Source organism: Rhagoletis pomonella, unplaced genomic scaffold (assembly GCF_013731165.1).
Source record: "Rhagoletis pomonella isolate Grant_MI unplaced genomic scaffold, Rhpom_1.0 Rhpom_scaffold_00011, whole genome shotgun sequence".
NCBI classification, from domain to species: domain Eukaryota; kingdom Metazoa; phylum Arthropoda; class Insecta; order Diptera; family Tephritidae; genus Rhagoletis; species Rhagoletis pomonella.
In genome coordinates this window covers 20,269,901-20,293,307 of record NW_023458565.1, presented here as the reverse complement: position 1 = coordinate 20,293,307, position 23,407 = coordinate 20,269,901, and the positions used below count along the sequence as shown (strand labels likewise).

Below are 23,407 nucleotides of genomic sequence, written 5' to 3'. Positions count from 1 at the left end.
TGTCAAAGTAAAATTTGCAGATGTTCATGAAAGGTATGAAGCCTTCGGCATAGCCGAAGACAGCGCTGCTCTTACTTGTTTTTGTTTCCTATTTCCCCTTTTGCTTTTGCTAAAGTTTGATGCGTGTTTAATTAAGCTAAAGCGTAAGTCTCACTAAATACTTTTTAAGTACTCTTTTTGAGTGCATTTGTTTCAAACCGCTGTCATTTTTCCACAAAAATACTTTGCTGCTTTTTTTTTATTAAATCGGCTTCTGTGAGCATTTACTTTGCGCTTAGAGTGTCATCGTGTATTTTTTGCCACTGCTTGATTGCAAAGTGAAAATAAAGCTATGTTTTCAATTTTATATGGGATAAATGTTTGGAGTATTAAAAAGGATTAGGCAATTAAAAAAAATATGCGTGATTTATGGCAAAGTTTTAATTACTTGAATCGATTTTATTTGTTTATTGCGTCATTTTTATTCAAATACTAATGAAAGAATAGGTTTTAAATTTTCGAACTGGCTTTGGCGAAGAAATAATTGCTTTAGGTAGACATGGGAAAATGATCAAAAAAAAGAAAGGTGTGCCAAAAACAAAGGGAAACTTGCGGAAAATTTTAATGTGTTAATGTACATACAATACCTGCTGTTGATACAGCTATGGCTACATTAATAGAATAACTTAACTTAATGAGTATGAAGCATTGACATCTTTTATGATGGTTTTTCTATAAGAGGCCTTCAAGGTAGCTTAGGCTGAAATACTCCAATTCAGATTCGAAAAGCAAATGAAAATAATTTTAGTAGTATGTTATTTATAACATACTAGAGTTATTCGGCCCCTTGCTGTTGCTCAGCCTAATACAGTGGAAATATAAAACCCAAAGAACTTATATTATTTTCTTTACATTCTATAGCTATCTACCTGCCGTTCGTTTTCAGTTACTCTCGAACGTTATTCGGATATACCAATACCGCTATTAAATATCATGTTCGATCACTCGCTGGTCATCAGTGTGGTTTGTTCATTTTATTGACTTCGACGACCCATGTCAGCATGTATTTTCCCCGGCATTGTAATGAAAATTATAAAATAAGACATAATTGTTTTCACAGCCAATCAGTTTAAAATAAATTATCACAAAGCGTACCGTAATTTACTTCAACTAAGTCTTTTGTTAATATAAAACATATTTTTACGAAAAAAGAAGAAATCTCAAGTAGAAATTCCTATAGAAAATTGGCGATTCAAAGCTTTTGGACTTTTATGTACGTAGAATGGTAGTTCTATGTTTCTCTGTTGCAAATTCTGTATAAAGTTCATGAAATTAGAGGATTCCATTTCGTGATACTGGGTTTGTTTTCAAATCAAAGTAAATGCAACAATAAAATGTTGAAGGATAAGTATGGAATAGGTAGGTAGATGATGTTTATATATTTAACGCAGGTGGAATATTGGTAATTTTTTTTAATCAGAAAAACCCAGCACAAAGTCCCGCGAATTGTTTGCCTCTTTAATATGTATGAATCGGCAAAAATAAGGGGAGTTATCGCAGAATAATGAAATTTGGTGTGCTGCTTCAAAATATGTAAATTAAAAAAAAATCGAAGTTTCGGAAATATCGGACATGACTACCTCCCTTACATCCTTCATTTCAGCTACTATAATAAACAGAATACAGCGAAAATTGGTAACTGTGCGTGAAATTATGCCTTCAAGTTGTGCGGAAAATTTTGATCGTTCGGTGCAAGGACATGACTACCTCCCATATATCCTTTTCTAAAAAAATAGATTTTTGCCACATTTGTGATCAGAATCCACTAAAAACTAATAGTACCTTGCAAAATTATACTATTTAACTCTATGCAAAATTTTGTGTATGAATTTTGCAAAAAAATTAAAAATTTAAAATTTTCTTTAAAAAGGTTCACAAATAAAATTTTTTCTAAATATGCTCAATTAATATGATAATTTATTTTAAAAGGAAATTCTTTGAATTCACCATTTTTTTGGGTGTTTTTTAGACCTAAGTGATGATAGTTCCGGATCCAACAATTAAAACAAAAAACCCGTTAAATCTCTGTTTGTGTTTTCTCTCGTAGTTATTCTTGCATGGAAAAATCGCATATGCCCTATATTTGTATAATTGGTTTCTAAGCCTTCTTCGGACAAACACCCTAGGGTAAAATAATAATAAATAATAAAATTTTTAAAACGTTTTTTTTTTTTTTAATCTTATTACCTATTGGCAAGTTTAAGTATTCCAAAACATCACCCATATAACTACTAAAGCCTTATGAACTGTATTTGGCATGTAATACAGCCATATTGAATCAAATATGAGTTTTTAGTAATATTTAGCAGCTCCTTAAACGTTCTAACATTATCCGGGATTCCGCAGAATAAAACTCTTAATGTTATGCTAAAATTATCAATAAGACTCTTATCAATCCCCGTGATTTTGTTTTGATTTTTTTTTTATCTTGTGACAAGAGATTTTTATATATTAGTTAATATTTTTTGTCTTTGAAGAATTAAAAAATTTAGATGTTTTAAAAAAATACTAACCTTCCAATTTCCGGCAGAAAATTTTAAATTTTTTTCCTACTAGTTGTTAGATCTTGGCCCTATTGCACCAACGAATTATCATTAGCATTTTAGCAAATTATCGAACTTGCGCAAAGTTTTGTGTTTCACCAACATGATAAGGAAAAGTTACTCAAATGAGTATTGATAAGTAAAATATCACTCAAAATCATAGACAAGAGTTGCACCAAAATTTGAAATGCTTAGCGAAAAGATCTTAGCGGATAAGTTATAAGTTATGCAAATTATCAAAATTTATTAGCATTTCGTTGCACCAAAATATTTTTTTTATCAGTTATCATCTTTAATTTTGCTAACTTTAGCATTATTTTGCTAAAAATAATTTTACCTATCATACCAGTGATAAGTTACATTTATTCAGTCTGAATGAAATAATCAGTGCTTTAACACGTGCTTCGATAAAATATTTACACAAAAAATGCTTAGATTCGAACTATTAAATTTATTAGAGGACGAAAATCCGCAAATAAGGCGTGTCATAAAAGAACGAATCAACTACGGTTTAGATATTGGCGTGCGAGAAAATTTTCGGCTATCTCGTAGCCAAATTGAAAAAATTTTATTAAAAATTGGAGCAGACCCACAATATAACAGTGAGCGTAATAATTGCTTAAGTCCGCTACAGCAATTATTAACGACTCTGCACTGGTTAGGTAATGGTAGCCAATATCATGGAATTGGTCAAATGCATGGGGTCCACAAATCAACGGTATGTAGGGTAATCCATCGAGTAGCAAATGCCGTGATAAACAAATTGATGGATGAAACTATTTGTTGGCCGGAATTTACGCAAAATATTGCCACACAATTTTTCAACATTGGTGGATTTCCACAAGTCGCAGGGTGCATTGATGGAACAATGATAAACATAGACGCCCCTAAGGTTAATGAGTACCAATTTGTTAACCGGTACGGAAACCATTCAATTAATGCAATGATGGTTTGTGGACCTAATTTTGAAATTTATGCAGTAAACTGTAATTGGCCAGGGAGTGTGCACGATGCCAGAGTTTTGCGAAATTCTGGGTTATTCCACAGATTTGAAAATGGATTCCGTCCATTCCCTGATGCCGTGCTTTTAGGAGACAGTGCCTATCCTTTATTCGATTGGCTAATTCCTCCACTACGCAGCAATCCTACGTCTCCACAAGAACAACTTTTTAATAGAGCGCATAAAAAAACAAGGAGGATTATTGAAAATTGTTTTGGTACGAATTATAGACATATGCCAATTAAGATTTTTATAAAAGAAGCTATTTTTACAGGCATCATTAAAGAAAAGTTTCCTTGCTTAAATCATTTACGGGTACAGCCATCAGAAGCAGCGAAGATAACAATAATGTGCTGCATTTTTCACAACATTTGTCGACTGGATTCACAAAGTGATGTAGATTATGACGAAGGAATTCTCGATGATTCAAATCAAAACGACTCTTCAGAACTTTTCACCGAAAACACGGAATCACAAAATAATTCTGAAAGGCTCAGAAGACTGCTAAATTATTTTAATGAATAGTTTTTTTCTTCTTAGATTTTATTGTCAATCTTAAATCAACTTTATTTCATAAACATATCTACATATGTATATAGATTACGAACATATAAAACTTAAACTTAAACGAATTCAACTTGAGTATAAGAAAAATATATACATACATACACTGGCGATCAAAAGTGAGTGCACGGTGTTGAATTTTCCTAAATTCTGTATAAAGTTTGAAAGTTTGACTTATGTCGTTTTGGTTAAAGCATGAACCATAGTTTTATAAAAAAATAACAAAAAAATTTTAACTTGAAAACCATTGCACATATTTAACAAAAATCACCATGCACTCACTCTTGATTGCCAGTGTACATATGTACATACATATGTATGTACATATTAATAATCCCCAATATCAAGAATTCGGGTGGAATGTATCGGACTCAGTAAAGGCATGTGAGTAGTGTCAGAATTGTCATTATTCGATTCCTCCTCTAAATCCTCTGTGAATTTCGATCTTTTCAATCCTAACTTTTTTTCTAACAGCAATATTTTTAATTTATTTTTGTACAGCTCACTCTCCAATAATTGAACCTTTAGTTCTTCACATGTATGCACTTTTCGTTTCTTGGGGTTGTCTTTGTTGCTCGAGGTTGCTCTCTGGGGTTCTCTGTTCTCCAATGTAGAGTCCAAATTGGAGGACACTCCATCACTTTCGGGCTGGCCGAGACCCTGCACAACCGTCGACTCGTTACCCAAAATGTCGAGGATACAATTATCGACTTCATCTAATTTGGCATTTTTGCCACCCGCAGTGCCTGTACTCTTGGCATTGTCTCTTTTAGCCTGAAATAAAGAGATTTTTTTAATATTACTGTTCGGACCCTGTATAATAACTGTTTTACAGAAATTCTTAAGCAAAACGACATGTACACAAAGAAAGAATTGTTGTTATTGGTTAGCTTTGTTGTTATAGTTTGTTTTTGGAATGCGTAGCTGTCTCTTTTCAAACTAAAAATTAGTTGGTTGTAAACAGACATGGGCAAAGAGTGAGCAGCTGCTTAAAGAGCCTTAACATCCCGTGTACGTATATAGGCAAGAGCGTAACGATGAGAACACGACAGCATGCAAAATGAATTAGTTACACCAACACATTCTCACATTTAGCTCACGTTTGTTTGTGGTAGTGTCTACCTTTGATTGTAAAGTATTTAATTTATCTAACAAAATTACCAAGGTCCGACTCTTCCAAAGACCAAATAAGTGGTCTCTGGCATAAGTCCACTCGCGGTTAGCAGTAGCTAACCCGAGGGATTGAGCCCTCTTCAGAACTTCAGTCCAAGCATCCTGTTTTTGTGTTTTTGTTACTGCATTATTTTGGAAAGATCCAAATAAATAATCCTAAAATGTAGAAAAATATCGTTATTCAAATAAACATTCATATGATAGACAAGAATTACTTACTTTTTTTTTCCTTAATAATTTTTAACACAGCCAATTTATTGGCTTTGCTTTGTGCGCGCGACATGGTAAGAAAAAAAGAGAAATTGAAAATGTTTATCAAATCGCACATGGGCATGCTAAGCCTTCGTTTTCCACTGAGAAATGGTAATCATTTTAGCTAAGCACATTATTGGAAAAGTTCTCTTTTTTAAAAGCAAAAGAAATTGGCTGTGCAATGGTTATCAAATCGACTTATCCAAAATGCTTGTCAGTTACTCAATTTTTGATAAGTTGATAAGTTTTTTTTGATAAGTAAAAAGTGCAACACTTATCAACTTTACTTTTCAGAAAAAAGGCTTATCCAAAAGTTGTAAAGTGATAAGTGATAAGTCGTTGGTGCAATAGGGCCCTTTTAACGAGCTATCCGAATGAAAATTAGCCTACTTTTATTTATATAACGGGTGATTTTTTAAGAGCTTGATAACTTTTTTTTTTAAAAAAACGCATAAAATTTGCAAAATCTCATCGGTTCTTTATTTGAAACGTTAGATTGGTCCATGACATTTACTTTTTGAAGATAATTTCATTTAAATGTTGACCGCGGCTGCGTCTTAGGTGGTCCATTCGGAAAGTCCAATTTTGGGCAACTTTTTCGAGCATTTCGGCCGGAATAGCCCGAATTTCTTCGGAAATGTTGTCTTCCAAAGCTGGAATAGTTGCTGGCTTATTTCTGTAGACTTTAGACTTGACGTAGCCCCACAAAAAATAGTCTAAAGGCGTCAAATCGCATGATCTTGGTGGCCAACTTACCGGTCCATTTCTTGAGATGAATTGTTCTCCGAAGTTTTCCCTCAAAATGGCCATAGAATCGCGAGCTGTGTGGCATGTAGCGCCATCTTGTTGAAACCACATGTCAACCAAGTTCAGTTCTTCCATTTTTGGCAACAAAAAGTTTGTTAGCATCGAACGATAGCGATCGCCATTCACCGTAACGTTGCGTCCAACAGCATCTTTGAAAAAATACGGTCCAATGATTCCACCAGCGTACAAACCACACCAAACAGTGCATTTTTCGGGATGCATGGGCAGTTCTTGAACGGCTTCTGGTTGCTCTTCACTCCAAATGCGGCAATTTTGCTTATTTACGAAGCCATTCAACCAGAAATGAGCCTCATCGCTGAACAAAATTTGTCGATAAAAAAGCGGAAAAAACCGAACACTGATTTTGGTAATAAAATTCAATGATTTGCAAGCGTTGCTCGTTAGCAAGTCTATTCATGATGAAATGTCAAAGCATACTGAGCATCTTTCTCTTTGACACCATGTCTGAAATCCCACGTGATCTGTCAAATACTAATGCATGAAAATCCTAACCTCAAAAAAATCACCCGTTATGTTTTAAATTTTGCCAATTTTTGAGTAATTTAGGGTTTGCGCCAAAATCGGAAAATCTTTCGCTTTGGAACTAAACCGTGAGTAAAATTTTTTATATCTTTCAAGGCCTTTGGAGGACTTCGGCAGGACTTGGTATTGACCCGACACATTCCAGTCTATCGATAAGTTTCAGTGATTTGATACATATCGATAACTCGATGAATGTCGAAAACACTAAAATCCGATAACTCAACAAAATTCGATAGCTCGGCTAATTTCGATAACTGTGAAGTTCGCGGGCTAGTTAAATTTCGATAACTCAAAAATGTATACATATTTGGATACTTTTATAAATTTTTGATTTTGACAGCTCCATATTTTTCGAAAGCTATCGAAAAATTTCGATACTTTGTTACGCTACGATATGCAGTGATAACTCGATAAATTTATACAACCTTGAAATTTCAATAAATCGATATATATTGAAAATTCCATAAGCTTCGATTCTATAAATCGAACAATTTCAGGAGATCAATAATTATCGATAACTATGTAAGTTGAAAGAACTCGATGCATTACGAAAACCCTATAAATTTCGTATAGTCTATAAATAGTGATAATTAAATAAATTTCAATAACTTGATAAATACCTTTAACTTGACAAATTTCGATAATCACATAAATTTTTATAGCTCGATAGCTATCCGTATATTTCGACAACTATACTATATATTTCGACAACCCAATAAATATTGATCAATTTGAATAGTTCGATATGTTGCCATAACTTAATAAGCATGTATAAATTTCGATAACTTCGATGATTCGATAAATTTCGATTACTATAACATTCGATGATTCGATAAATTTCGATAACTTTTATGACTAAATTTATTTCGATTTATATCGAAAAATTTCAATTAATTTCCCTACTCGTTCAGTTGCCCTAATTCTTATATATATCTGATTGTATCTATTTTCGACTTCAGCTTCACTTTTGCTTTCACTTTTTGTCTTCATCGTTATCATTTATTTCTTTATCTTCATATTTATCTTTATTACAAAGTTTAATTTCAAATTAAAGGTAAAAAAAATGCGAAAACAGATCAAACTAAACAGGTTGCAACAACACCCATACACAAGTACAGTAATTTTTAAAGGACGATTTTGACCGTGATTTCCAATTAATTTTGAAATTCAAGCGGGGGACTTTTAAACAAAAAATCAAAGAAACTTATAAATAAAAGAAAATCGGATTTCAATTATTTTCATACATCGGCAAAGAGAAGATATAAATACCTAGTCTTATTAGCTTATTTCCCCTGGCAGACAACTCATTCTGAACACAAACGTTTAAGTATTTTGTCATAAGCAGTGCTTAACTTGACTGGAAGGCTTTTTGACACTTGGAAGCAAACTAAGAAACTAAACTGTTTTGTACTCATGAGCATTTTACGGACTTAGTGGAAAAACAACTACGTACATATGTATGTATGTAGTTGTGAAGAAAAACAAAAACACAGTAAAATAAAAACTAAAACAAACTTATGAAAGGAAAGTAGAGTATATTCTGAATGTTGCTCATACGCCAAGTAACCCAAAATCGACAAAAAAGATGGCAAAATAAGGAATTATCTTTATACATACATATATACTCTATGTATCTGTATATCTGTGCGAAAGACGCTTATTCGTTGGCATACACAAATGTACTTACAGGCAAGCATTCGTACATATGTATGTATGTTTATATGTGCTAATGCAATGCATGTTTTGAAGAGTTTATGAGTGCAAAATATGTAGGTCCTTTCACGACCTTACACAAAATTTTTACATGCCGCATGCATAGTTTTATAAATATGTACAAAATTTATGTATGTTTTTTTGCAAAACTATATAAGTATGTATGTATGTGCATTTACTACTGCAAAACAAGCTTTTTGTGCCGGATATGTGGCAACACGTGACTCAACCACTTGAGGTTGACTGCATTTTTTTTTATTTTTCTTACAGCCATTTATGTACCTCAATTCACTCACCCGCGCGCCATGAACATGACATGTCAATGTCAACGGAAGTCTATTTGTGTAATAGTATGAGTGGCAGTTAGCCAACCAAGGCAGCAGGCAGCAGGCAGCAAGTCAACTAGCCAGAACAAGTAGTCAGTTGTGGCTTAGACACAAAGAAGGGAGAAAATTAAAAAAAAAAAACAGAAAAAACTATATGTAGGAAAAGGCTGGAGTATGTGAGTCAAAGTGAAATGGAATGCCAATAAAGTAATGGCTGAGGCAAGTCTTGAGTATAACTTGACTTGCTTCAAACGCAAGCGGATGAAGAGCCGAATGCATTGTATACATATGCATGTGGGAGGAAATAGCTATGCGAAATGAATGTGTGGTAAAAACGAAAAGTAAGTGAAGTAAGCAAAACAGATAATGGCTCAAATGGTATAAAGTTAAAAGGTTTTTCAGCTTAATGGCAAAAAGAAGAATTTTTTTGCAGACATATGTGTTTAAGTGTAAGTAGAGCAGACAGCAAGGGCTTGTTGCACTGACGCTCCTAATAGTAATAATGATAACAGGTGAGGACGTAGATTTTTTCTTTACATACTGTTGGTATATATACGTACACACATACATATATAGTACTAGAACTCGTTGAATCTCGACTTTAATGAAGTTAAGTGATGGCAAAAAAGTGAAAATGTTCTACGAAAATGTTTGGGAAAAATTTTTACTCAAAACTTGAGTGCACTTTAGAGCCTTATAGAAATGTTTATATATCGTTCGTTGCGGTTAACTTGTCTCTTTACATTAATTAAAAAGTTAGATAGCGATCAAAGGGCCGCCCTTGATGAAATCAGCGTTGCGCTAGGCACTTAATGTTATGCTTAGCGTCGCAATTATAGACATTTTCGGCAAGGCTAACGCAGTACGCTTTGACGTCAGACAGTTTTTTTTTGTATGTTATAAATAAAAGTCTTCAATAATTGTTATCTAAGACATAAAATATAAAAATAAAAAATAATTTTTAGATTTTTTACTTTTGCATAAAAATTGCAAATAAAAATTTATTTTCAAATTTGGGCCTCAGTGAAAAAATAAATCGATTCGTATGTATCACTTAGTTGTAGAACATTTCCTTCATAGTGGATTTTTCAATGACAGTTTTCACCAATAACCCTTATGGTCGGTCCCTGGTTCGCGCTATACAATATACAGATGTGCTCGAAATGTAAGGGAAAAAATTATTAAAAATCAACGCGTACTTTTGTAGTAGTTTAACAATCTATAAAACTGCATACCCAAAAAAATGTTCCAAAATTTTCTAAAAACTCAAAAAAAAAAATAATTTTTTAATTTTGATCCTGAGTGTACTTTAGCATTATGTTAGCTTTATAAAGTTCTTTAGACGATATTGTATGAGAATCTGAAGCTCACAGCGCAAGAAATCCTGAAAAGCTCTATAAAATAAGCCATCCAAAAACCAAAAACCAAACAAAAAAACCTTTTCATAAATTTTAAAGGCGCTTTTGAAAGCATGAAGAGAACCCGCCACGGTGCCATGTTTCAGTTTGGCAAGGTTTTAGCCCAGGCAACTCACTCTTGTGTTATTTAACTTGATAATATAAAGCATAATAGGGGAGCTTCCAATCTAAATCACAGTTCATAAAAGGCTCTATAACTTTCAGAATAGATCCCGGGGGTTGAAAGGGTATGTGCTATTCTCGTGCCCATTTATACATTTAGATGTCCTATGCATCTCTCCATTGCTCGTAAAACGGCCTCACACTCCAAGATGAGTTGCAATGATATCTACTTGACGCAGTCGCAAAAGAAAAATAGTTCGCTTTTACCAGATCCTTAGCTTGTGAAAGTGGTCTTTTAGTACCCAAAGAACCAACAAAAAAGCTTTAATAATTTTAAGCTTCACCTTGACGAGGTTTCTGCATAGGCAATTTTCTTCTATCTTAAATCAGTTTGCAGCTCTCAAGAAAAAAGTGCTAGAATATTTATTTCTTCAAGAAAATTTGCAGCAGAAGCAAAGTACTTTTTCAACAATTGGAAATAATGAAAAACATTACTATGATTATTTCTAGGAGCTGCGAAAAAATTTCACCAAAATTAAATTTTTTTTAGTTCTTCGAAAAATTTTGGGCATGCAGTTTTATTGACTATAAAATTTTAGTACTATCTAGTCTATTGAAAATTGGATAAGGTTTCAAAGTGAGTGAAAACTGCACAATAAATATCAGTTTTGAACCACTGTGCGCTAAAAGCTTCAGTATAGGGCAAAATACGCTTGCTCCGATACCCTCTGGGGCCAGATCTTTGAAAAAGAGGGAGATGCAATTGGCGTCGTTTGTAACACTCGACCGCACCCAATAAGTTATAAGAGGAAATCAGGTTACTATTCTACTCGTATTAAAATTACACTAATTATAAATTTTTTTGAAAGAAACTAGTTGAGCAACTCGCTGAATTGAGTTAAAAAAGAGGAAATCAAAGGAACAAATAATATGTGAGAATCAACCACATTCCAACGAATCTGAATTGTCAAATAAGCGAAAAAGATTTAAGTTGACTTGCCATCTAACGTAGAACATTAGTCACTCAAAAGCATTCGGTAAGTCGATTTGCTTGCAATGCAGTGCGCATAATTTCTACAAGTTCTCATACATACATTTATCTACGCCTACAAAGAGTCATAAATCCGCATTTGTGCATATGGACAGACGTACATATGTACGAATTTTCATCAAAAGCCTGCAACAGAAATAGTGTGACGCATATTCACACTTTGTATTTATGATGAAAAGCAAAAACATACCGACTTTTAGGCATAATTTTTCGCCTTGAAATATCGGCGTCTACATATGCATATATATATGTATGTGTGCATTTCTGAATGCGTTGTAAACTACATTAGACCAAAAATAGAAATTACAGAAAAAGGAAAGATGAGAGTAATTGGGTAGAAAAGTTCTTTGGTATGCATTTAGAAAATTGCACTTTTATAAAAGTATGCATCAAACTATGTGACTATTAACGTAGGTGTGTAGATACATATGTACATAGTACATTTGTATATATACATACATACATATATGTATGTACATAAGTGAGCAGTCACAGATGTCGGCAATGTCGATTTGCAAGGCATTGACAAGCGCATGTGAGAATGCTACGTAAGGTCGTACTAAGTACATATGTGTGCATGTATAGTGGTGCATGTATGTGTGGGTCAGCACATTAGTTACGTATACGCCCTGTAGACTCTGACAAATGACAAACCAAATTTATGGGCATTAGTGTAATGAGATTTTCAGCTATTCAATTCTCGGAAAAAGGATAATAATAAAATTGCGAATTATTGATTTTAAGTGCAGAGTGTCATATTTCTCTAGGATTTGGCAGTTATAACATAGATTGAGGAAAATTGCTACTAGACTTGTGTGTGTTTTATTTCAGGTTTTTTATTTTTTTTTGCTGACGAAATAGTAATTTAGCAAAGTATCACCAAAGCGAAATATGCATTTTTTTTGCTGAATATTAAATATTGTGATATCTAAATTGGGCATTTCGCTTAAGTAAATACTAATGTAAAATTTCGAGCTTAATATCGAAATAGCAACAACGATGATTAATTTTTTATGTTGCTACAAAATATTGATCGTTTCAGTAAAAAAACGTACATAGTTTATGAAAGGAAGCGTAATAATTATCTGATTTTGTAATTTTTTTTATTAGTGAAACTAATAATAATCGTTATTTGTAAATTTTTATTTTATCGATAAATTTTAAAGCGATATTTTTGATTTTTATTTTTGGATTATATTATAATCGTTATATTTAGATTTAATTTTAAATATATAAAAAATTTAAATCGACTATTAAATGGCAGTCTCCGTTATGATTGTTAAAAATGATCGAAGAACTAAATATCCAAAATAACGGTTATTTTGTTAGCAAAAAAATCAAAATATAACGATTGTAAAATGTCTTTCGCAAGACAAGTGGAAGATAGATGCAAGCTAGTTCGAAAGACGTTTGTTAGTTTACACAAAAAGCCTTAGAAGAAAAGCTCTCTCATGCACCATTAGTGGTGGAAAGCTCATTTGCCAGGAAGCACTTATATCGGGAGATACGCAATCGTTTCCACTACAATAGGGTCTACGTAATCGCAACGATCCAGATTAATATCTGGTCAAGGAGTGTCATTTTAGCAAATCACTCCCCAAAAACTCTTTGGGGAATTTGTATGCTGTTAAATCAACTACAAAGATACGGCTTCGAGTCCTCGGGGAATAGTTTTTTATTTATTTTTTTCGCTTTTAATTTTGTGCTTTTTTACATATAATTATTAGATTCTATTATTCTTAAGGGGAAAATATGTATATCATTTTTAAATGTCATTTGATCTTTATAAACAAATTTTTTTTATTTTATTTATAGATTTTATTGTTTTAAAAAGAAAAAGTATATTTGTTTTTAATATCATTTAATTTTTAAGAAAATAAATCCATTTTTAGTTTTGTTTCTTTTCTTAGTACAATTTTCTTAAGATTCTTAAATTTTATTGTTTTAGAAAGTACAATATTTTTTATTTTTATTTAATTTTTACAAAAGTGTTTTATAAATGTCTAAATTTTAATTAACATTCCTTCACGACAGATTTTGTATTAAAAAGAAAAATATATTTTATTTTAATTTCATCTATGGAATTTTTAGAAACTTTCTTTATTCCTAAATTTTTTTTATTTTTTTAATTTAATTTTCTTTTAGTTCTCAGATTTTATTGTTTTAAAAAGAATGTCTTTTAAAAATTTTATTTTCTCATATTTTTTTCTTTTTTCTTTTGTCTTTCGAAAGAGTGTGCGGAATTACCCTGCTTACTTCTGATAGTGTGGACTTACATATATATAGATAGTATGCACTTGTAAACTTCAAAACTCCCTTACACTTTCGTACCGCGGATGTTGTTGAAAACCATTATTAACGTTCAGTTAAAAACTAATAACTACCAATTTTTTCTTATTGCTTTCTATTCTCCAAGCTAATAAAATAATAAAATTGGCGGTTAAGTTTTGCTTTCTTTAGAAGTTCTCACTATACCTGCTTAAATTGTTGCATTTAAGTAAATATAAATATGTACATACATATATATGTATGTATGTACATAAGTAAAAATTATGCTGCTTTTCCCATTGCACTACCCAAACTTTAACTGCTGCTTTCGTGCAAGTGCACTAAAGTTGCTTGCCGCAAAGGTATTCAAGCGTGCATTCTTATAAATACACATAGGTATTCGTGTGACTCGTGTATGTAGTATGTATATGTATTTGAGGATATACGAGTACATGTGTACGTACATATGACTTTGGATACACACTTCCGTTGCATTGTGCTTTAGGCGCCGTTATATTATACCTCTGCTTCAGAGTTTCAATTGTTCTTGCAAACTTTTCCTTCATAGACTTCCGCTGCTGGTCTTTCGGTCACGTGCTCTTGGACACTAAAAAGTGCACTTAACAATTTGACTTTTAACTTCTACAATTTATGAAAGTTATTATTTACTACTATCGTTATTTTGTGGTGGACTCATATGAATTGCTTTGTATACATATGTATGTGTGTTCATATACTAGAAGAAATATTGCTTAACGGACATCACATTTTGTTTTTAAAAAATTTGGGTTTCAAGTTTAAAATATTGCATTTGCTTTTAGGGAATGCACGTACTTAGGTATTTATTTATTTTACTTACTTTTAAAATCAAAAATCGTATAATTAAACAAAAGAGCGCTAGCCACCAAGGATTTCGGCGTGGCTTTCGAATGAAAAATGCAGTCAAATAAACTGGTTTGAATTACAGGCTTTGATAAATCGTTCTTCTTCAAATAGTTATCGTAGTCTATGGGTATCACCACTGAAATCGTAATCCTTGTGATAATCGTAATCGCACCCCGTAAAGTAATCATAAAGGTAACCATATTCGTAATTATAATTGCTATGCAGCCTTAGTCGTAATCGTAAGTTGTAATAATAGTCGTTGCCGAAATTCTATTCATAAACGTGATCGTAATATTAATATAAATCTTAATAATAATCATGAAAGTAATTGTAACAGTATTGTTATCGTAATTGTAGTCAAAGCCGCAAGCATAACCTCAATCATAAAAGTAATTGTAACAGCAATCGAAGCCGTAATTGTTCTCGTTATCGTTGCCGTTATCGTAACTGTAATCATAGTCGTGATGATAGTCATAGTCGTAATTGTTATCATCATTATCGCAACTGTAGGTGTAGTCGTTATCGTTTCGAAATTGTAAACATAATCGTAGTCGTAGTCGTAATCATAGTCGTAGGGGTAATTGTTATCGTAATTGTAGTAGTAGTCATAATTGTTTACTTTATGAGGCGCAAAATACCTTGCCGGAAAATCTCCTCCTTTGGAATTAAAACGTGACTAAAATTTTTTATATCTTTGAAGGTCTTTGGAGGACTTTTTCCCGATACACTCCGGTTTGTGGATGAATTTCGGTAATTTGGTACATATCGATAATTCAGTGAATTTAAAAAACACTAAAACCCGATAACACAACAAAATTCGATAACTCGACTAATTTCGCTAACTGTGCTAAATTTCGATAACACCAAAATATATGTATACCGACATAAATCGATAGCTCGATAAATTTTGCATACCTCTATGAATTTCGATAACTCGGTTAATTTTTATAGCTATATATTATTCGAAAGCTATCGACAAATTTCGATATTTCTTTACACTCTACTCGATATATTAAGAAAAAATCCAAAAACTTCGATTCGATCAATGGACACATTTCAGTAAATCAATAAATAACTCGATCAGTTTAAAGAACTCGACATATAACGATAACTCGATAAAGTTCATTAAGTTGACAAATAGTGATAGTTCAATAAATATCGATAATTTAATAAATTTCATTAATTTGAAAAAATTTCGATAATCCCACAAATTTTTATAACTCGATAACTAGTTATCCGTAAATTTCGACCACTAATTTTCTTGGTCTATAAATTTCGACAACTCAATAAACATTGACCAATTTGAATAATTCGATACGTTGCGATAACTCAATAAACATTGATAACTCGATAAATTTCGATAAAAATTAACTTCGACGATTCGATAAATTTCGGTAACTTGATAATTTTCGATAACAGAATTTTTAATGACTGAATTTATTTCCACTCCTATCGAACAATTTCAATAAATATTCTTACTCTTTCAGTTACCCAAGTTCTTATGTATTTCTCATTCGTTTCATTTTTGTCTTTATCTTAAATTTTACCTTCACTTTTGTGTCGTAATCGTAATCATTTACAATTCATTACAAAGTTTAATTTCTACTAGAAAGTATAACAACACGCGAAAACAACACAAATTGAGCTTGTTGCAACAACAACGATACACAAATACGCAAATTCTTAAATTCCGATTTCAGCCGTAATTTTCGACTAATTTTAAAATCATAAAAACTCTCCTCATCTACTGAAAAATAACTTTCGAATAGTGTGCTTGGTTTTGAAATCAGTTCAGTATCCCTATTTCTCTAAACTTACTGCTAAAAATTAGGCGAAAGAAAGTTTACGTCAAATGTAAACTTTACCTAATGCAAAGATTTTAGCTACGTGTAATTATAAAATAATTATATGAATACCGGTATATGCGCTTAAGAATATTTGCGTACTCATTCGCACTAAATTTTCGTCCTTCAACTCAGCACTTCACCTCACTCCATGCAATAGCAAAATAAATATTTGACCCTTACATTGCTACTGCTTCTGCTGCTGTAATAAAATCTTGAACAAATAAGTTATTTTTATTTGCATTCCCCTTCATTTCTGCTACCCAAACGAAAGTCAGTGATGCCAGCCACTTCTTACTATTTTTCCTTTTCTATGCTATGTTCCTTTTCAAGATTAGTAAAAAAATAAAAATAAAAAAAAATTAAAATAAATAAGTTAAATTAACACATAATAAGTAATAACAGATTTACACTGTCCAGTTAATATTAAATTTTTCACTGTACCCTTGAATTAAATTTACACATTTTGTATTTGCTTCAATCAAGTTCTTCGTCCTGCCCGACTTTGAAACCCGACTAGCCTATAGCCAACCAAATCTTATTGAAATGTAAATATTTACTTTTGGTCTGACGTAGGTAAACATTTGTGATAGCCATAAGCTGGTAGTCGTCTGGGTTACTATGTATGTATGTACTAATATTTATAATACTCGTATGTATGTGTGTATGTATGTATTTTGCATTAATAATATTGGCAAACGTATTAAAAATATTTTGATTTACCACTTATTTCCTTTCATGTTTGCATATCTTTGACTTTTATATACATACATATGTTCTTCAATAATAAATTTTGCTTGGAATAGTTTTCCCAGCACTGCTCTTCAATCGTCATATGCAAATGAGAACAATATTCCCGACAGTAAAGTTTGCTTTCTTACCTTCACTCCTCTCGATCTCTTACGCTTGCTTGTAGCATTGGAATTGATTTCCTTGTGAAAATTTCAAGCAAAGATAATATTATTTTTGTATTTGCATTATTTTATACCTAAACGCTTTGCTCTCTTGCCATCACATCTTTGTGCTGCGGCCAATCGTTGGTCAGCAATTGATTGATTAATACAACCGTATCTGTCGCTCGGTCTGTCTGTGTGAGTGGAAACGCACATTTACATTTAAAAGTTGATATTTTATATCAAAGATTGACAAATCGACTCGAGTTAGAGAGATTACATTAATAATCCTTGGCTCCAGTTTATGTCAACATACCCGCGAAGTCAAGTTGATGACAAATTTGATTGGCATAGATTTCTCATTGATATTCTGCATGATTGATATGCAAATTGTCAACCAGAGATTATTAGCTAATAGATGATTATAAAGAGACGGTGTACACTTATCATTTTCGAATGCATTTAGTTTTTGCAGTTTTAGTTTACATTATTGAGTGAAACGCAGGAATTGGTTAAAATATTTTTTCTACAGCCTTTTATAATGACTTTGGTTTTTTTCGCAAATGGTAATTGCCAATATTCTGATCAAAAAAGGTGGTTGAATGAAAAATTTTTAGCTTGTGAAAGGAATAGTGACACCATTGCTGATCATCTCCTAAGTTTTTGTCATTTAATGCCAACGACACTTTATCAGTAAGATATACCTAGACCCATGATTAGCACTGCGGCTTCTTCTGACGATGTTGAGAACGGTCTAAAAAACTGCTACCCTATCCAGCGCATTCTTCCCTGACTGTTTCACGTTTCTAAAAATGAAATAATGGACAGGCGGCCAGACATTTTAAGCAGATGGAAATATCATCACTTAAATAAACCCCCATTTTAAGGAACTTGAAGAAATCTTTTATTTGAGAGTACTTCAAAAAGGTATTGGATAAACGCTGCACCAAATGTATTGAAACATAATTTCATGTAGGCTTCGCCCTCAAAAAAAAAAATGCAAAACAAAATTTTTCCGGCGACCACTGGTCGGAATTTTTGTGTTATATGGAAAATTATTATACTAAGTGAATATTTCTGCATTATTGTCAATTCCGCTAAAGAATGAACGACGAACATATGTGAGTGTTTAGCTGAGCATCACCTCCCATTTGTGGCATGCGCCTTCATGTTGTCACACAAAGCGGAGGGACCAACAGTTTTACGCCGATTCCCAACGGCGATTGTATTTTTATGAGAAGCTGTTTTTCATGGCAGAAAGCGGAAGTACACTCAGACGTTTGCCATTGCCTGCTGAGAAGCGATTGCTGTTAAGAAAAACAAAAATTTCTAAATTTTTTTGCGATGCTGCTTTGACCAGGGCTTGAACCCAGGTAGCGCGCACTGCTAACCACTACACCGCAGCGGCCGCCAAATTCTTACTAGTCAGAATAAAAATTCGAATTTTTTTCTATATTTGCCTGCAAAACTAATAATCTCGAAGAGATTTTTTAATTTGAAAAACCTAAAATAACTGAAGCTACTGCAATAACTCTTACTTGTATTCAAACAATCTAACTTGTTCAACATTGACCCATGAATATACCTACGTATTTACATACATGCATATGCTTGTATAAGTAACATTAATTTCCCTACACTACACGCAAACTCATAAAATTCGGTGTATCTACGTAAAATTTGCAAAAAAAAAAACGCAAAAAACTATGCAAAAACTGAATTTATTCGCTAATTTTAAATTACATATGCTGGCAGAGCACACAAATTAACTGCAAACTCAGGAAATGTAAATCGTAATTAAGCACACCACATACACATTTATTTATGTGTGTAGGTACTTATATACGATCTCATATGCGTGTGAGTTTAACAAAATGCATGCGAGTGTGTTTGCTTAAATGAATATTTTCGTACATTACAGAGTACTCTAGGTACTCATACATACATACATACTCGTATAAATATATTTAACATATGTATGTATGTGTGCATAACTAAAATGCAAAACTTTTTGCCTAAAACAGCAAAATCAACTTAGTTAAAGTTGATTTGTTCTACTTAGTTAGTTACCTTAAAATTTTTCTATTTTCTCTATATTTATTCCGCACTTTGTTGACTGTGTACTCAACTCGCGTACTCGCCCATTTCAGGTCAAGGCTCAAGGCTAACTAAGTATAAAAGCTGTGTTGTTTTAGGGTATCAACTGCGCTCTCTAGTGAGCAACCAGCGACCCAAGTGAATAAAACTACATATAAATATATGTATACATAAGTAAATATATGTAAATGCATTTGTATATACTCCATCAGCGTAGGTCATAAAAAATGTAGGCAGCATTTTTGAAAACTGCTTAGTACATTGCATTATAATTCGTACCCATATATATATATGTTGTATAGCCTGCCAAAAATTCGACTGAAAACTTTTTATTTGCAACAATGCCAAATATTTTTATATGAAGTGAGTGAGTTTGTTGAGTAAATTGCATTGGCATTGAATTCACTAATGGCATAGTAGCGATAAATATTTGTGTTGTATCTGCTTATATACTCAAGTTATTTTGATTTAAAAAATGCACAATGATGGACTTAGCGAAACAAAAACAAAAATTTAAATTAAATTAAAACTAAAGGAATTAGCGCCGCGATATACATATTTTGCGAAACAGTTAAATATTCAAGTACTTAAATAGTAAAAGTGACTTTTGGAAAAGCTTTGGATTTCCATTAAAATAATTTGTTGTTAAATCAATGGGATTAAAAAAAAACAAACATAAAAACATTAAAAATTAATTGCCAATTCACTTTCATATACATATTATATACATTGGACTGTGTCAAATAAAACGAATGTATTTTTATCTCCGTTCCATAGTAAAATTTCGCTGTCGCCCACAAAAAAATAATTGTGGCAATATTTCAGCCTCTTTATGCCCATTTTTCAGTCAGTGCTCGCAAAAATAACAATTTTTAATGAATCAACTTGTTTTGCGTAATTTTTTTTTGTTAAACAATTAAATATAACAAACAAAAACAAAAAGCCTTGCAGCGCGTTCATTTCTAATATAATAAATAAGTGCAATTTTAAAGTAGCTAGGACTTACCGTTTATTTTTGGCAATTTTATTCATGTTTGACTTCGCACAAAAATTATAAAAGTTCAGCAAACTTTAACATTTGCACCCGAAAATTTTAAACTTTTTATTTAAAATTTTTAGAAAAATTTTGGGTATGCAATTTTATATTTCATTAAATTATTTAAAATATGCTCGAACATTTCGTTTCTATGGGAGAAAATGCCTGGCACCATCAGCAAAAAATTTTTCAAAATCAATACGATTTTCTAGCGACTTGAAATTTGCACTTTAACCTACTAAAACTAATTTATCTAAAAGACTGCATACCCAAAATATTTCTAAAAATTCTAGATAAAAATTTTAAAATTTTTGCGTGCAAATGTTAAAGTTTGTTGAATTTTGTTTGAAATGTGGATTATGTGGCGCTGGTTAGGTAAAGGGCTAACTTTTATAAAAAAAAAATTAAGCATTAAATAAACAAAAGAAAAATAGCTAAAACTAGTCAAAATATCACTTGGTTTAATCAGCTGCCCACAAGCGTTAGCCCTCAATTTTCAAAACAAAGTTTCTGTACTATTTTATGATTGCGGATTGGGCTTAATAAGATGACCTTTATCACACCGTAAGAATCCACACTTTCGCTGCAAGATTTGCAGGTTTTATGAGCAAATCTTGAACCCCGGGCCTTTGTATTTCGTAATTTTCGAATTTTTTCTGCATTTAAAGGAGAGAGTTCTGTATTTATTCCGACTTAGATTTGGGTTCGGAGATGCGTAGTATTTGCCTCCCCAAACATAGAGGAGTAAACTCTTCGGAAATGTCTATGTAGCCCCACGAGGTTGATCTGTTGCTGCCTCTCCCTTGTGCGAAATAAAACAAATTGCGCTCTCACAGATAGTGAAGAAGTAGCGTTGGCTTCTCTATTACATAACACTGGTCTACAAGGGTTTTGCGAATAAGACGGGACCTGGTGTTTCCGAACGGATTTTTCGTGCTGAACACGAATCTGGGGTCCAAAACTTCCCATCACGTCACGTTTTCGAGAAAAAAGGGGTTGAAACCCCTAAAAACAGCGTTTTTGGCCATTTTTGAAAAATTGTAGAGCTGAACCCTGACGTGCTACAAACTTTGTATATGTCAGAAATTAAAGGCTAAATCGTGCCCTTTCGAATGAGCCCTATGCCGAATTAATCGCATGCACCCTTAGATCAGGGGGTGTATTTGTGTCTAGGAGTCCAGGGAAAATTGATCGCAGAAAGAATTTCATCTTAAACGACCATATAAAATGAATGATGCTAAGGTCTTAACTACATTAAGAGTCGCTGATTACGAATCTGAAGTTAGATTTTAAAAATTCAAAATGGCGGATCCAATATGGCGGACTTAAAAATTTTTATTTAGCGAATTTCAGTTTATTTTTTATATCCACCATATTCGACCCGTCATCTTAAATTTTTAAAATCTAACTGCAGATTCGTAATCAGCGACTTTTAATATAGTTAAAACCTTGGCATTATTAATTTTCTATGATCGTTTAAGATTAAATTCTTTCTGTGATCAATTTTTCCTGCACCCCTAAACACAAATACACCCCCTGCTTTAAGGGTGCACGCGATCAATTCGGCATAGGGCTCATTCGAAAGGGCACGGTTTAGCCTTTAATTTCTGATATATGCAAAATTTGTACCACGTCAGGGTTCAGCTCTATAATTTTTCGAAAATGGCCAAAAACGCTGTTTTTAGGGGTTTCAACCCCTTTTTTCTCGAAAACGTGACGTGATGGGACATTTTTGACCCCGGATTCGTGTTCAGCACGAAAAATCCGTTCAGAAACACCAGGTCCCGTCTTATTCGCAGAAAAAAAGTTGAAATTTGTAGACCAGTGTAATTATTTCTCACTGCAAACTATGACGACAGTGAGTAAACAATTTTAGTATTTTAAGTTTGCAAATTATTCATACATTTATTTTATCTATTTTGTATTCATTACGCAAGTGCACAAAACTTTAATTTTTTTAATATTATTCGAGCAGTTTTTTGAACACTTACATACATAGTAGCACGTAGTGCATAACTATTTATTATTAAAGTCAAATTATTGAACTTACCCGGATTGTGTTGCCTCAAAAGCTGCAATGAAATTTCCAGGACAAATTAGCGCATAAGAAGAAAAAGGTGTTATTAAAATGTTACAGTTATTTATTTATACACTAATTGTGTAAAATCTTTATCAGGCTATAAGCCATAATACCCAAGTTTTTGTGCATATTTTTTTTTTAGAATGATATCGCACATCGTCTTCAAAAGAGTCACAACTCAAAATAATACGTTCGTCAGAAAATGCGAAAAACTATTTCGTAGCACATGCTAATCATATGGGCAAGGCCGACTTTACCTTAGGTTTTTTTAACAAATTATAACAAAAGGTTGCTCCAGCATTTGCTGAAAGGTAAATAAAAGCTCTGTGTACATTTCTAGCGCATAATCTCAAAAATGGCTAATTTTGAGTTGTGACTCTTTTGAAGACGGTGTGCGATATGTGTAAATTTTTTCATAAATCCGCTAGTCTAGTATGTAAGAGGGAGTGGGACGTATGTATACGAATAGTTTTTGCTAACTTACCTTTGTGGCTTTAAATTCCAAACTTAAATTCGCCTCTACATGCGCTGTGGTCAAACCGTTAAAAAACACACCCAACAACGGCAGCAATATCAGCATTTTCCTAAAAATATAAACAGATAACACAGAAAAAGTACAGTAGCTGTTATATGTACATAAATATTACGGTAATAAAAAAATTGATTACAACTGTAAATATGCAGTTATGAAAAATGTCAGTGAAATGTATGTGTAAAAGGGGTAAATTAGTTAGTCAGCAGTCGGCCGGGTGAAGCATAATAAAAAAAGGTCA

General features: G+C 32.5%; 1 protein-coding gene across 1 annotated transcript in view; it reads right to left on the bottom strand.

Moving 5' to 3' along the window:
- The window catches only part of LOC118747203 (putative uncharacterized protein DDB_G0282129), a 145,241-nt gene that overhangs the window by 85,120 nt on the left and 36,714 nt on the right, over positions 1-23,407 (bottom strand). The window contains exons 2-5 of the mRNA XM_036481193.1: positions 23,119-23,218; positions 22,605-22,626; positions 15,061-15,341; positions 4,653-4,920 (exon numbers count right to left, since the gene is read on the bottom strand). Coding sequence (XP_036337086.1) covers positions 4,653-4,920; positions 15,061-15,341; positions 22,605-22,626; positions 23,119-23,214 — 667 coding nt within the window. The 5' untranslated portion in view covers positions 23,215-23,218. The remainder of the gene's footprint in view (positions 1-4,652; positions 4,921-15,060; positions 15,342-22,604; positions 22,627-23,118; positions 23,219-23,407) is intronic.